The sequence below is a fragment of the Microtus oregoni genome, unplaced genomic scaffold, assembly GCF_018167655.1.
Source record: "Microtus oregoni isolate MIOR12 unplaced genomic scaffold, Mior012 000018F_ref0000195, whole genome shotgun sequence".
In the NCBI taxonomy this organism is placed as follows: Eukaryota; Metazoa; Chordata; class Mammalia; order Rodentia; family Cricetidae; genus Microtus; species Microtus oregoni.
Genome location: NW_024543077.1, coordinates 6256313 through 6270784, shown reverse-complemented (window position 1 = coordinate 6270784; position 14472 = coordinate 6256313). Strand labels below are relative to the sequence as shown.

The 14472-nt window shown below is 43.7% G+C and overlaps 1 protein-coding gene across 1 annotated transcript in view; it reads right to left on the bottom strand.

Moving 5' to 3' along the window:
* The window catches only part of LOC121458766 (lysine-specific demethylase RSBN1L-like), a 52912-nt gene that overhangs the window by 6491 nt on the left and 31949 nt on the right, over positions 1–14472 (bottom strand). Inside the window, exons 4-6 of the mRNA XM_041668129.1 lie at positions 6453–6590; positions 4452–4594; positions 974–1141 (exon numbers count right to left, since the gene is read on the bottom strand). Coding sequence (XP_041524063.1) covers positions 974–1141; positions 4452–4594; positions 6453–6590 — 449 coding nt within the window. The remainder of the gene's footprint in view (positions 1–973; positions 1142–4451; positions 4595–6452; positions 6591–14472) is intronic.

Genomic DNA, 14472 nt, shown 5'->3' with positions numbered 1-14472 from the left:
CTAGGTATATCTAGTTCCCTTTAACCAGGAATTTCTCCATTAGTCATTTTAAAAAGGAAATTATTCCACTCAAATTAGAGTCTAGCAATTTAAATATTCAATTCAATTATGCTATCCAAATGTAAAAGCAAAATAAATGATTTTCCCTAGCAAAAAGAAATTATGAACATTTCCAATACAGGGCTTTTGTATCGTTTTTCTTTTTCTTTTTTTTTTTTTTTTTTGTTTTTTGTTTTTAGAGACAGGATTTCTCTGTAGCTTTGGAACCTATCCTGGTACTCACTTTGTAGATCAGGCTGCCTTTGAACTCACAGAGATCCACCTGCCTCTGCCTCCCGAGTGCTGGGATTAAAGCCGTGTGCCACCACTGCCCAGCTTTTGTTTTGTTTTTCAAAACGAAAGTTACTCTCCACAGCCCTGGCTGTCCTGGAACCCTCTCTGTAGAGCAGGCTGGCCTCAAATTCACGGAGAGCCTCCTGCCCCTGCCTCCCCGGTGCTGGGACTAAAGGTCTCTACCACCATCTCATGGCCCAATAAAGATTTTAAATGGCATACACTTTTAATTCCAGTACTTGGGAAGAAGAGGCAAGTGAATCTTTGTGAGTTTGAGGCTAGCTTGATGTACATAGTGGATTCCAGGACAGTCACAGTAAGGCCAGCTCCACAGTAATACACTGTCTCGAAAACAGTGAAAGAAAATATAATAAAACAACAGTAGTTAGTGTAAGGAAGAACCCAGGTTCAAGTTCTAGTACAGCCATCGCCAACAAACAGCAATAGTGGGGCTGGAATTGAGCAGTTAAGAGCGCTGGCTGCTCTTCCAGAGGACTCAAGCCCATCCCTAGCACCCATGTGACAACCCCAACTGTCCTCTTCTGCCCCACCAGACACTGCACGCGTGGGATTCAGGCGAGTGGGATTCAGGCGAAACATTCAGACACACAGAATAACTCTGAGGAAGCAGCTTGTGTACCGCTGTCCACAGTGCACAGCCTTCAGCACCCCCACGGCAGCTGTGGTCTGTCGCTCAAAGCCTTGGCCTATGTGGTCAGCGTGGGCCCTCGTCCTGTCTTCAAACAGCATCTCCCGAGGCTCGCTGGTTCGAGGTAGATACTGAAGGTTTTTGATTTCATTGGTAGTCCTGTTTATTAAAAGAGATTTGCATTTAAATACTGAGGCTTGTTTCCTTACCAGGCATTTCATACTCACATAATTTCAGACAAAAAGGAGATGTTTAATTCTTAAAATGAATAAAGGCAAACAAAAAATAAGACATGTCAATTCTGGAAAATCCTTTCCCACAAGTGGCAGCCCTGGAGTGTGGGGCACTCAACAATACACATACTTCTAGAAGCAACACATTTCTTTCTTTTTTCCTTTCTGGTTTTTTTTTTTTTGGGGGGGGGCAGGGGTTGAGACAGGGTTTCTCTGTGTAACAAACAGCTCTGGAGATCCTGGAATTGACTCTGTAGACCAAGCTGGCCTCTAACTCACAGAAATCCACCTGCCTCTGTCTCACAAGTGCAGAGACTAAGTGTGCCATCACTGCCTGACTGACATAACTTTTTAAATAGATTAATTCAATATTCACACGACACACGCCATAGGCCAGGTGCTGTCTAAGCTGAGACTACAGTACAGAGGAGGGTGCTATTCTTAGGAGAATTTCAAAGAAAGACAAAAATAAATTAGCAAAAAAGACCCTACCCCCAGGTTAACGACGACGACAGGCAGTGGGTCCACGAAACAGTTACTAGAGGGGAAAAAAAGTCTTCACCTTCCACAGGCCCTCCTGCCCATCTTCTGCTCACGAGCACTAAGAACCTGCTGCCCACTCTCCTCGCACACAGCAGAGGCATCTCCACTCCCTCCCTCTGCAGCACCTTCTGCTAGGCTATTCCAGATGGTAGGCTTCTGCCGCTCTCCTCTTCTGATGCTGTGAGTCCTCCACTAGCTGTGACCACTCCACTGCCTGTTGCACCTCCTGCATCCCTGCACGCTGTGACCACTCTACTGTCTGCTGCATCTCCTGCATCCCTGCACGCTGTGACCCCACTCTACTGCCTGCTGCTCCTCCTGCATCCCTGCACGCTGTGACCACTCTACTGCCTGCTGCACCTCCTGCATCCCTGCACGCTGTGACCCCACTCTACTGCCTGCTGCTCCTGCATCCCTGCACGCTGTGACCCCACTCTACTGCCTGTTGCACCTCCTGCATCCCTGCACGCTGTGACCACTCTACTGCCTGCTGCTCCTCCTGCATCCCTGCACGCTGTGACCACTCTACTGCCTGCTGCATCTCCTGCATCCCTGCACGCGTCTTACCAGACTCTTTGTGATTAATATTCTACCTGTTTGGAAACATGGGCTAATAGACAAGTGACATCACACTCAAACCCCTAAATACACGAGCAGCACGCAGTACTGTGGTTATTTGGACAGCACCAGGCCATGAAGCATCACATATATCAGGGGCTCTAAACCTTGAAGTACAGAGAAATTCCGAGGGGCTAGTGAACCCTTTAAATTATATCTAAAAATCTGTATCTATATCATCTGGCAACAGATTTTCTGACTAAGTTCTTCACTCAGTTCCTGAAACAAGCAAGGTGGAAAGGCTCAAACACTCAGCTGAGGCCACCCTGGTCTACACAGAGAGTTCCAGGACATCCAGGGCTATGGAGAGTTTCGAGAGCCCATGTTGGGTGGCTCAGAACTACCTGTATCTCCAGCTCCCGGGGGGCAGCGTGTAACACCTGTGACCTCCACAGGCATCTGCACATATATGAACATACCCACACATGCATATACCCACAGACAAACAAAAACACATCATTAAAATGTTTTAAGTAATCTTTCAAAAAAGAGAAGAGAATAAGCTCTATAAAACACAATTTTACAACTGTTACCAACTTAGAACTTAACTCTTGGATTCCATTATTTATTAAGCAGCAGACACCATACAGCAAGCCCAACAGTCCCTGCGGTCAGGAAACCTACCATTTGCTCCATGACGTCTTACCCTGTTTTGTTTTAGATTCATTTATTTTATACACATGAATCGTTGGCCTGCATGTATGCAGTGTATCATGTGTGTGTCTGGTGCCTTCACAGGTCAGAAAGGGCATGGGACCCCTGGCGCTGGATGGCTGTGAGCCAGCATGTGAGCACTGGGAATGGAGCCTGGGTCTCCTGAGTCATCTCCCCCAACCCTGTTTTGTTGTTTGTAATAATTCATGATACTGTTAAAATCATTTTAGGTATCTATAGAAAAAAAAAAGCCACACTGCCCCCTAGCACCCCCAGTTCTATGACCACAAAGTTAACTTTAGTGTATATTTTTCCAACTTTTGCTCCATGCATAGTTTATAAATTTTTAATAATTCTCTGTCTCTGTCTCTGTCTCTCTCTCTCTCTCTCTCTCTCTCTTCCACCTGCCTCTGTCTCCCGAGTGCTGGGATTAAAGGTGTGCACCACCACCTCCTGGCCTAAATTTTTAGTAACTCTCTGATGACACCACACATGCATAAAGTAAATTCATTCTCTCCAGTATAGGAGCGAATATCCAAGTGAAATGAAAAGTCGACTGAAGTTCTTCTAAAACCTGGAAGACAGTGAACTTTCATTTTCTCTTTGTATTATTTTCTGTCTTCCCAATGATGTGGGTTAGTTCTTAATACAAGTTTTGAATACTTGTTAAATTTATTCTAACCAGTTTGTCTCTCCATGAGTGAGATCTTCTCCACTGCTGTTGTAGAATATTAGTTTATGATGTGTTAGAATATTTGTTTATTCAAAGATGCTCTGCTTTTGTTTACACTGCATTCGCTTCACTCTGTGCAGCTGTTACTCTGCCTGTCTAAAATACCCGATTGGTCTAATAAAGGGCTGAACAGCTACCAGCAAGGCAGGAGGAAGAATGGGTGAGGTTGACAGGCAGAGAGAATACATAGGAAAGAAGGAGGAAAGATCCAGGGGCCATACAGCCACACAGCCAGACACGGAATAAGAAGGAAAGAAAAGATACACAGAAACAGAAAAGGAAAATACCCGGAGGCAAAGGGTAGATGAGATAATTTAAGAAAAGTTGGCAAGAAACAAGCCAAGCTAAGGCTGGGTACCTCCGTGTGGTTTATTTGGGAGCTGGGTGGCAGGCCCCCAAGAGTAAAGTGTAAGGAGTCCAAAGAATAAAAACAACCAACTACATACTCCTCACTGTAATTATTCTCTCTTTTTTTTTTTTTCAAGACAGGGTTTCTCTGTGGTTTTTGGTTCCTGTCCTGGAACTAGCTCTTGTAGACCAGGCTGGCCTCGAACTCACAGAGATCCGCCTGCCTCTGCCTCCCGAGTGCTGGGATTAAAGGCTGTAATTATTCTCATTCCCTTCCGTCTCATGTTTCATTTATTCTGGATGTTTTATAATCAAGGATGCTAGCACACTGCCGACATACCTTTTCCTCTTGAAGGGCGACTTTGGCATGTCCGCCACAGGGATCATCTGCTCTCCCGGACGCACCCACATGATGGGGCCATCATCGCTATCTTTCCGACTCTCTAGCTTTAGACTAGAGAGTGTTCCCCACGGCAACGTACACTAGAAACAAATAATAGCACAAATTAGTTATTCTCAAAATATATCTTCAAATATGTACTAAAGCTATTACGAGGAGAGATATGTGGGTGGGGTAAGAGAGAGGGGTAAATAATGTAATTATATTAATCTCAAAAAATATTACCTAGAGTCAACAAATGAAACAGACTGATAATTAAAACAAAAAATTCTAATTCCCTTATAAAAATCTTTACCATGTATTAGCAAAGGTTAAAATGAGATTGGAGGAAAAAAGTTCCCCTCTTAAACACATATCCAACCTAAACCCACCTCCACCAAAAAGTCAAACGCACCCTTAATTGGTGATAATCAAATACTAATGTCATAAAAAAACACACACACACAAACCAATCAAATTATTTGTTTAGTAGTTTCTTGACAAGGCTGCTTTTTTTCTTTTTTTGAGACAGGGTTCTCTGTAGCTTTGGAGCCTGTCCTGGAACTGGCTCTGTAGACCAGGCTGGCCTCGAACTCACAGAGATCCGCCTGCCTCTGCTTCCCGAGTGCTGGGATTAAAGGCGTGCACCACCACCACCACCCGACAAGCAGAAACTAAATTCCTAAAGAAGTGAGGGAGGAGGGAAGACAAGGACGAGAGCACTAGATGGAAGGATGGGATGTCTTCATCACCTCACAGTCCCGTTTGAAAGAAGAGCTAAATTTTCTACAAACAAGAAAAATGATTATGCTCAAAGTACTTGCTATGACTAACTGGAAAAGGAAAAACAAACAAAAAGTGTAAAAGCTATAAAGGGGGAAAGAAAGAAAGAAAAATAAAGTCAAAGTAGACCACAGGCTATGTAACACATGAGGCAGGACACAGCCAGTCATGCAATGGCTCAGGTGGTCGGCTGGAGAGCAGCCCCACATTCTGCTGTGACCACGGCCCTACCTGTCGGGAGGGTCACACTCATCCTTGTATTATTGCTTATTAAGGAACTAACTACGCAGTGCAGATGCAGTAAGAATGCAGCAGCTACTCCAAAACAGAAGGGAGGGGAGGGCCTGGCTGCAAGGCTGCGCAGCAGGAGAGCTCGGCACAAAACTGACGCGGCCTGTGTCCGAGTCCCACAACGCATGCAAATGTGAAAAAGATGAAATTTAACATGGAAAAGATGGGGGCAGGGTGCACAAAGTTGTCCTCTGACAGCCACATGTACCTCATGGCCCGTGGGTGCCCCAAACCCACGTGTACTCATAATAATGAATACATTTTTTTAAAAGAATTTAAAATGGAAGTTGATTAGAAAAATTTTAGAAACAAAAATGGAGCATGAGCTGAATGTTTGATGCAACTGTACAGCTCCCCAGGTCAGTTCCCACCATGTTCCCACCACCGACTGTACAGCTCCCCAGGCCAGTTCACACCACGTTCCCACCACACCCTGGTTCTCACAAAGCTTACTAGGCATCCTCATCTGAATCTTCTTGTACAGACGCAATAACAAGCAATGTTATTTGCTGATTCACCCTTTAACTTTGTCATTACAATAAAGACTGAGAAATTTGGGCAGCGGTGGCGCACGCCTTTAATCCCAGCACTTGGGAGGCAGAGGCAAGCAGATCTCTGAGTCTGAGACCAGCCTGGTCTACAAAGTGAGTTCCAGAACAGTCAGGACTGCTTCACAGGGAAACCCTGTCTCGAAAAACAAGCAAACAAACACACACACACACACACACACAAAAAAAAAAAAAAAAGCTGAGAAACTGCATGTATACATAGGTTTCCTTTTTTGAATTTAAATAAAAATTAAAAAATAATTGTAAACAACCATTCATCTGTATCAACTATAACTTGAAAGTAACACCCACAACTTAGAATGCTAAGACTTTCTCTTACTTTTAAGAACGGTGACTCCTCCAACATGTCAAGGAACTCAGGGAAGAAATCTCCCACTTCTTCATCAACGGCTCCCACCAAGCTAATCTGTCGCATGGGGCCAGCTCTGTAAGTACCATGAGAATATGTTCTTTTTACCTGAGGGACATGAATGTAATTAAGTTAAATAAGTCAGACATATATATATGAAGTGTTTGTTATTGTCAGATAACAATGAATTACATCATTTCAGACTACTAGAACATAGCCAGAAATAAAGAAAATACAAGGCAGAAAAAAAAAAGAAGTCTGTAATAATAGTGGGGCATTTTATAAAAAATATTACTAAGCCAGCTAATTTCTGTTTCTCTGTCTGCACTACTCACTAGAAGAGCTCAAATGAACACTGTATGGACAACCAGCTGCACCGTCTTCTATAGTTGTTTAATACAGTGCTACTAAAAATATTCAAAACGACACACCATTTTTCTAAATAGACAGCTCTTATCTTTCCCCACAAGTGTCAAATGACCCACATTCCTAGTGGTTAAATGTCAACAGCCACTAAGGATTTCCTTTCATTCTGGATAAGATTTTCACTGCAGCCAGTTCACACGCTATCCTCAACTCTGATGAAATGGCTGAAACGCCGAGGTGGAAATCCTAGGCCACAAAATCACCCCTGCCATCAACCTGCTAACTTCAGATCCCACATAAAGTCCTCCTGCTCTCCTTGTGACCCAGATCAGAGAAGAAAAGGCAGTGCTCACTACCTAAAGCACCTGTGTGACCGAGCGGCCTGTCTGTGGGTGTGCTGACACCTGGATTGCTCATCTGCTCCTCACAGACGATGGTGCGTTGTACAGAAATGGGAGGTATCATTTCAAGCTTCTTTTCCTAAATAAACTTTAGTCAAAATTCCAATTACCGCTTTTTACAAAAGTAAGACTTTGTGGTCACAATATGTTGAAGATCACTGATTAGTTTGCCCAGGGCTGACCTAGTTTAAGCGACAGTCCTGTAGTACAGGCAAACCTAAATGGCCATGCTTTTGTTATTATAAAACTATACAACTGCAGCGGCATACATAGACTAACACATGCAAAGTGCCAGTTCCAGCCCACATACTTTAGGGAACATGACAGTAAATATTCTATTCCCCTAGAATAACTCCAGGACACCAGAATCTCATTCTTATCATAACCAGCAAGCATTGATTCTTTAAATTTTTATCATGATGAACATTAACTTTATTTAAGAATTGTAAGTTTAACTTTTCCATTATCTGTCAAAACTTCACTGCTCAGGTTCACAAGCCAAGCCCCAAGTCACAAAATGTATAGATCATACTTCCCCTAAAAGGTCCCATCATCCCTACATCAATGTTTCCCAACCTTTGGGTTGTGCCAGGTGTTCACATCACGATTCACAACATAGCAAAATTACAGTTATGAGGTAGCAACGGGATAGTTTTATGGTTGAGGACACAACATGAGGAACCGTGTTAGAGTCACAGCATTAGGAAGCTGAGGACCACGGCCACAGAAACAACAAACTGAGAGTCTGAACTGACTCAGAGACATGACGGTATCACAGTGGGAACCTGGTCAGAGTGCGGTTCAGTACGGTCGTCTTGAACAAACCCAGTCGCCATTCTGAACTCTAACAAACATCCCAGATTAACAGGAGGCAACCTGTCCATGAGTGTGGTTCAGTACGGTCGTCTTGGACAAACCCACAGTCGCCAGTCTGAACTCCAGCGAACATTCCAGATTACAATACAAAAACTATTAAATGATTCTGCATTCATGTACTTGGTTTGAGATCTGCATGTGACCATATGAATTATGAGAAACCGCAAAGCTATTGAAGAGGGAAATTCGGGCTGAGGGTGCAGATCTGTGGAATCCCTTGCCTAGCATTTATACAGTCCTGGGATTGATCCCCAACACGGGCAGGGAGAGGAAGGGAAGAAGTAAGATCAACTTATGTTATAAAACACAAACTTAGCGAGGGTTTTGAAATGTAACAAAGGACAATTTAGGGAGCTAATGTTTCCATGTCATACAGGCAGTTAAGTTTGCTGTGCATACATTTATTTAAGTCAGATACCTGAGTATCACCTATGTCACTAAACAATTCTAACCACCAATAAATCCTTAGTACCCATGTACAAACAAGACAAAATACCAAACCAGAGGCTGGGCAGTGAAGACACACACCCCTTTAATCCCAGCACTACAGAGGCAGAGGCAGGTACATCTCTGAGTTCGAGGCCAGCCTGACATACAAAATAAGTTCTAAGACAACCAAGGCTCCAGAGAGAAACTTTGTCTCGAAAGGAAAAAAGGGGGGGGTGCTGGAGAGACGGTACCCAGGTTAAGAGAGGACCCTGGTTCAATTCCCAGCACCACATGGCAGCTCACAACTGACGGAAACTCCAGTTCCAGGGGACCCAACACTCTCACACAGACATACATTCGAGCAAAACACCAATAAAATAAATAATTTTTAAAACTACCCAAACAGAGGCTGGGTGGTGGAGATACACACCTTTAACCCCAGCATCTAGGAGGCAGAAACAGGCGGATCTCTGTGACTTTGAGGTCAGCCAGGTCTACAAGAGCTAGTTCTAGGACAGGTTCCAAAGCTACAGAGAAACGCTGTCTCGAAAAACAAAACATTATTTGAGTTATGAAAAAAGAGATGAACATAGGTCCACTTTACTACATCAAGTAATAACCCATTAAATAATGTATATGATTTTCAATTAAATAATTAATTTCATTAAATAACATAAAAGAATTTTCAATGAGTGAATTCTTCTCAAGTAGTAAGCACACTTCAATATGAGCTCTCCCGAAGACGTGATATTTAATACTCTTTCATAGCAAGAAAAAGAGAGAAAAAAATAGCTTTTTCTACTATATGCCATGACTGCATATAAAAGACATGAAAGAACACTGTGTAAAGTGAATTTAAGGGCGACCAAGGGAAGGGGAAATAAGTCTGAAATTCTACGTCTATTTAGCTAGTGTGTAAATGAAGGCACACTGTTTGAAATAATTTATTTCTCTAATAAGTAAAGCTGGCTTCTGCCCCACTGTCACGTAACTTTTTTTTTAATCAGATAACTATTTCTACTCCACAAGAAAGAGGGAGAAGGCTGGTGTGTGGTGCACATCTTTAACCCCAGCGCTCAGGAGTCAGAAGCAAGCAGATCTCTATTGTGTGAAACCATCCCGGTCTACATAGGGATTCCAGGACAGCAAAGGCTGAGCCGGGTACACCAGCACAGACCTACTGGGGAGGAGGCACAGGGTATTGCAAATTTGAGGCCATCTGAGGGGAGATGGAGATATTCAACCATGACTAAGCTTTAAAAAATAATATAATCAAGTAAGTTTGGAAAATCCTTGTGCAATAAATGCCCATATGTATGCTACATTTCTGAAAAGACTCAGCAGATAAACGAAATTTGTTTGATCTAGAATGCATGTGTTATTCCCTGATCCACGAAGTCCCCCAAATACCAACAAGGAGACCGAGTCCTGTACATAAAAGTAAAAGCAAAAGAGCCTTTATTTTATGCAAGTTTGCACACTCGGTCTCTTTGCATGTCCAGCGGTACTGCAATAATCAGAGAGCCTGGAGCTCAGTTAGAGTTGGGTTTTATAGTAGTAAAGGTGGGGGTGAGGGGTTTCTGAGGTTCAGGATTCCCGACTGGCTGACATTTGTCCAGGGGTGTCCTGGTGAGTGTGTGCTGGCAGGTGGTCCTATCTACAGTGGCTGGAACATTAGGCACTTCCTTTGGATGGTCTGTTCTTGGCTGGTGCTCGGGTAATCTCAGTTTGTGGTCCTTCCTGCAAACAGGTATTACCTCAGGGTAAACTACTGAGACCCAGGCCTCCATTAAATTTATTATGGCTATGTTCTACACTGGCAGGTGATAATGGCTGGAAGTAAAAAACTTCCCTTGGGTGGTCTGTTCATATTTAGCTTTTCATGGCTGGTTCCTGCAGCATGAACTATTTTTATTTCAAAACCTGTTTTAGTACTCCCATCAATATCCCAAGATATTAGCAGTTCTTCTGAACAGCAATCCATAAAACACCTAAAACACATGTCAACTTGTATCAGTGTCAATCTGGAGTAAAGGGAAAAGCAGGTAAAATGCAGGCGCTTAGAGACGAAGGAGTAAAGCAGCAGCTCTCTGTCTCGTCTTTAGGGAGTAGCGCAGTCCCTTATGTTAATCAGTGGGTGTCTGCCACATTACTGTTTAACAGTTATTTGTTGTTTATTATTTGCCTATGTTTATCCTTTCGCTGGTGTTCATGGGAAAGAAAGACAGGGATTTGGGATAGGTTGGTCCGTGTGTGGAGGTCACGGGACAGTCCACGGGAGAGCAGATTCTCTCCTTCCACCACGTAGGTGTCGGGTTAGGCTTGGTGGCAAGGCCTTTACCTGTTAAGCTACTTCCTGCCCCTGCTTCACACTCTTGGTGATGCAGTCTAACACCACCTGATATGGAAAGGAGGGTGACACAAGAGGGCACCACGTCTAACATACACTTTCAAATACAACTGTGATGGATGATATTTAAGGGCACGGTCAGAGAAGGAATCACTGTCTACCTCAATCTTCTCCACCTTAATTTCTAACACATGGGTCTCTCACAGGGCCTAGAATTTGAAAATTTGGCCAGACTGGCTTGCAACCAGACCTCAGGGCCCCTCCTGTCTCTGCCTCCCCAGCACCGGAATCACAGGAGGGCTCGGCTGCCGTGGGCTTTTCTCAGGATGCTAGAGACAGAACTCAGGGCTTCATGCTTGGACATTAGCACTTTATGGAAGGACACAACTCCTAAGCCCCTTATTCGTTTTATTTTAAAAATACGTATAACTTCAATAAAAATGTTATTAATATTCATCTTTAAATTAATAAGGCAGAAAAATGGACTTTCCCAGTTACAGCCTTGGTTCCCACCCCATACAAGAGTGGGGATCTGCCAATACCTCACTGTTAACAGCACATGAGAATGTCTTAGCTGCAGCAGACTGGAAACGTAGTCTCCTGGCTACCAGCCCTCACTCGCCTTCCTTTCTGCAGTGACTACCATACACGGAAGGCTCAGCTTCTGGCAGATCCCCTTTCTCAGGTTCCATGCCTAAAACCTTGTGGGATTGGTCTTAATGTAAGGCTTCAGTAAACGGCAGACTTAGAACAGGAGTCCATATGCACATAACTTACATGCATAGATTTTCTTATCCTTTCGCTGGGTAAGGCTGTTTCCACTTGTAATGCTGTAGTACAGACATCAGGACAGATGTCTCCTTGACATACTAATTCCATTTCCTTCAGCATATACCAGCGAACTTATGGAACTTCCACACCACATTCGGTACTGGCTCCCCTAGTAACAGTGTCACCAATAGTAGATAAGGATTCCTTACTCTGCCTTCACTAGTACGTGCTGTCTTCTGTCTTTTTACAATACCTATATATATATATTTATGCAGATAATGTAATAAAAAATCACTCTAGTTTTTAAGTTTTTAAAAATTTTTTAAATTACATTTGTTTGAAGGTCCCCACAGCAAACCTGTGGCGGCCAGAGGCCAACGTGGAACTGGAACTGCTTCCCTCCTCCACTTGGGCAGCAGCCAGGGATCAAACCCAGCTGCCAGGCTTCGTTTGGTCAGGTCTTTATCCACCAGGCCATCTCTCGGGGGCGGGGGCGGGCCATTCTACAGGAAGTGTCCTGCTCCACTGGGTTCCCTGTTGAGCAGTCATAAAAGGGCAATAGAGGAGCAAAGCCCAGAGAGAGCCCTGGGCAGGATTGGCTGACTTGCCACAAGGAGACTGCAGTGCATCAGGAAGTCAGCATCTTTGCATCTGTGTGCGTGCTGTGTGTGTGTGTGTGTGTGTGTGTGTGTGTGTGCTGCGTCTGCACACCTACTCCACTGAAAACTATTAACCCTGTTTGAGTTTTGACTTTTTAAAGACAGGGTTTCATTATCTAGCCCATGCTAATCCTGACACCCAGGCTCTCCTGCCTCCCCTCCTGAGGTTACATCACAGGCACACCCACCACACCTGGAGGAACCCTGATCTTTATCTCCTGCTGTATAATCAGAGATGAGCTGCAGATTTAAGTGTGAAAGAATAACAATAAAAGTTTCCAAAAGAAAACACCAAAGACTGTCATTATCTTTGGAGTAGACAAAGATTTTTTAAAATAGGACACAAAATACACTACCCATTACTGAGAAAGAATTATACACTAGATTAAACTTAACTTCTAGTCATCAAAAAAACACTAAGAATGATAAATCAAGACACTGACTGAGAAGTGTTATTTGGCTGAGCAAAGATCTCATCTAGCCAGGCAGTGGTGGTGCACACCTTTAATCCCAGCACTGGGGAAGCAGAGGAAGGCGGATCTCTGTGGGTTTACAGAGCTAGTTCCAGGACAGTCAGGCCTATTACACAGAGAAACCCTATCTCGACAAACAAACAAAACAAAAAAGATCTGATCTACAATACAATTTTTATAGTTACTAGATAGGAGGAAATTAAAATCTGTGCGAAAGAGCAGAACAGAAACTCCACCAAACCAGCACTGGAATACACAGTCATATTTAACAGTCATCAAACCAGCACTGGAATACACAGTCATATTTAACAGTCATCAGGCAAATGATAACTAGACTACATGGAGATGATACTGCTGAACCCCAACGATGGTTAATAAAAGATACTAAGTGTGACCAGAAGTATGGCCCACTGTTGATGTGAACACAAACTGGGAGAAGAGTTTCGAAAAAAAAGTAATTCATCTATCAAAACCACGTATCTGTGCAGCTTTTGATCCTGATATTCAAATGACAGGAATACTTTAACACATATGCCCATCAAGTTTATGAACAAAATACTCAGAGCTCCTATTATAACCATACCAAAGTAGAAACAACTAAAATGTCCACTTACTGTGATTAGGACAATTACAATACATACGTACAATGGAATACCACCCAACAATAAGAAAAAGGAACATGGCTATCTACAAGATGGATGTCACAAACATAATACCGAAAGGAAGACAAAGATGTACCATTAAACATGAGCTCAAAATATGGAAAACATCTTGTTTGAATTCAGGGTAATATGTCCTGGGTGTTCATGTGCTGGTTGGGCTGGAGAATGCATGATGGTTAAGGGCATTTGCTGCTCTTCAGAGCACTGGGTTCAACTCCCAGCATCCACATGGCAGCTCGAGACTGTGCAGCTGCAGCTCTAGGGACCCGACACCCTCATCTGACTTCCTCGGGCTCTTCCACACACAGTACACACGTGTGCGTGCACACATGCACTGCACACACACACGCACTGCACACACACGCACTGCACACACACGCACTGCACACACACACACACACACACTACGCTAACAGTCTCTGACACTGTATATATAAACATCGGAGTTCGAGGAGACCAGCAGGGCAGTCATAACAAATGGTTTAGACCGACCTTCAGTCCTCTCAGTTCTGAACTCAACGGGTCTGTTCACTTCCTGAGTATTCACCTCCAATGATACATTTTTCTGTGTTCACACTATCATTCATAAGATTTATGGGAAGAGGGATCGATTCCTGGAGGAGACAGGTTAAGAGACTAAATCCGCAACGTCAGCAATTAGGAGGTAGGGGCAGGAGGGGCAGGAACAACTGCAGCCTCAGCAGCTCCTGGTTCAAAAAAGAGCAAGTAAAGGACATCAGAGCAGCCGCACTGCGGGACAAGAGCAGCAGCCGCACTGCGGGACAAGAGGGATCTAAGTGCTAAGTGCGAGCACACGCCTTCTCACCATGTGGCCTTCAGACTATTCTCACTGGCCCAGGGCTTAAGGACAAGATCAAATCTGATTTGATCTTTCTGTTTTGAGTTATCCTAAGCTCTCAATAAAAGAAAATGAAATAAAGTAAATAAAGAAAAGAATCCAGCCAGGCATGGTGGCGCACACCTTTAACCCCAGCGCTTGGGA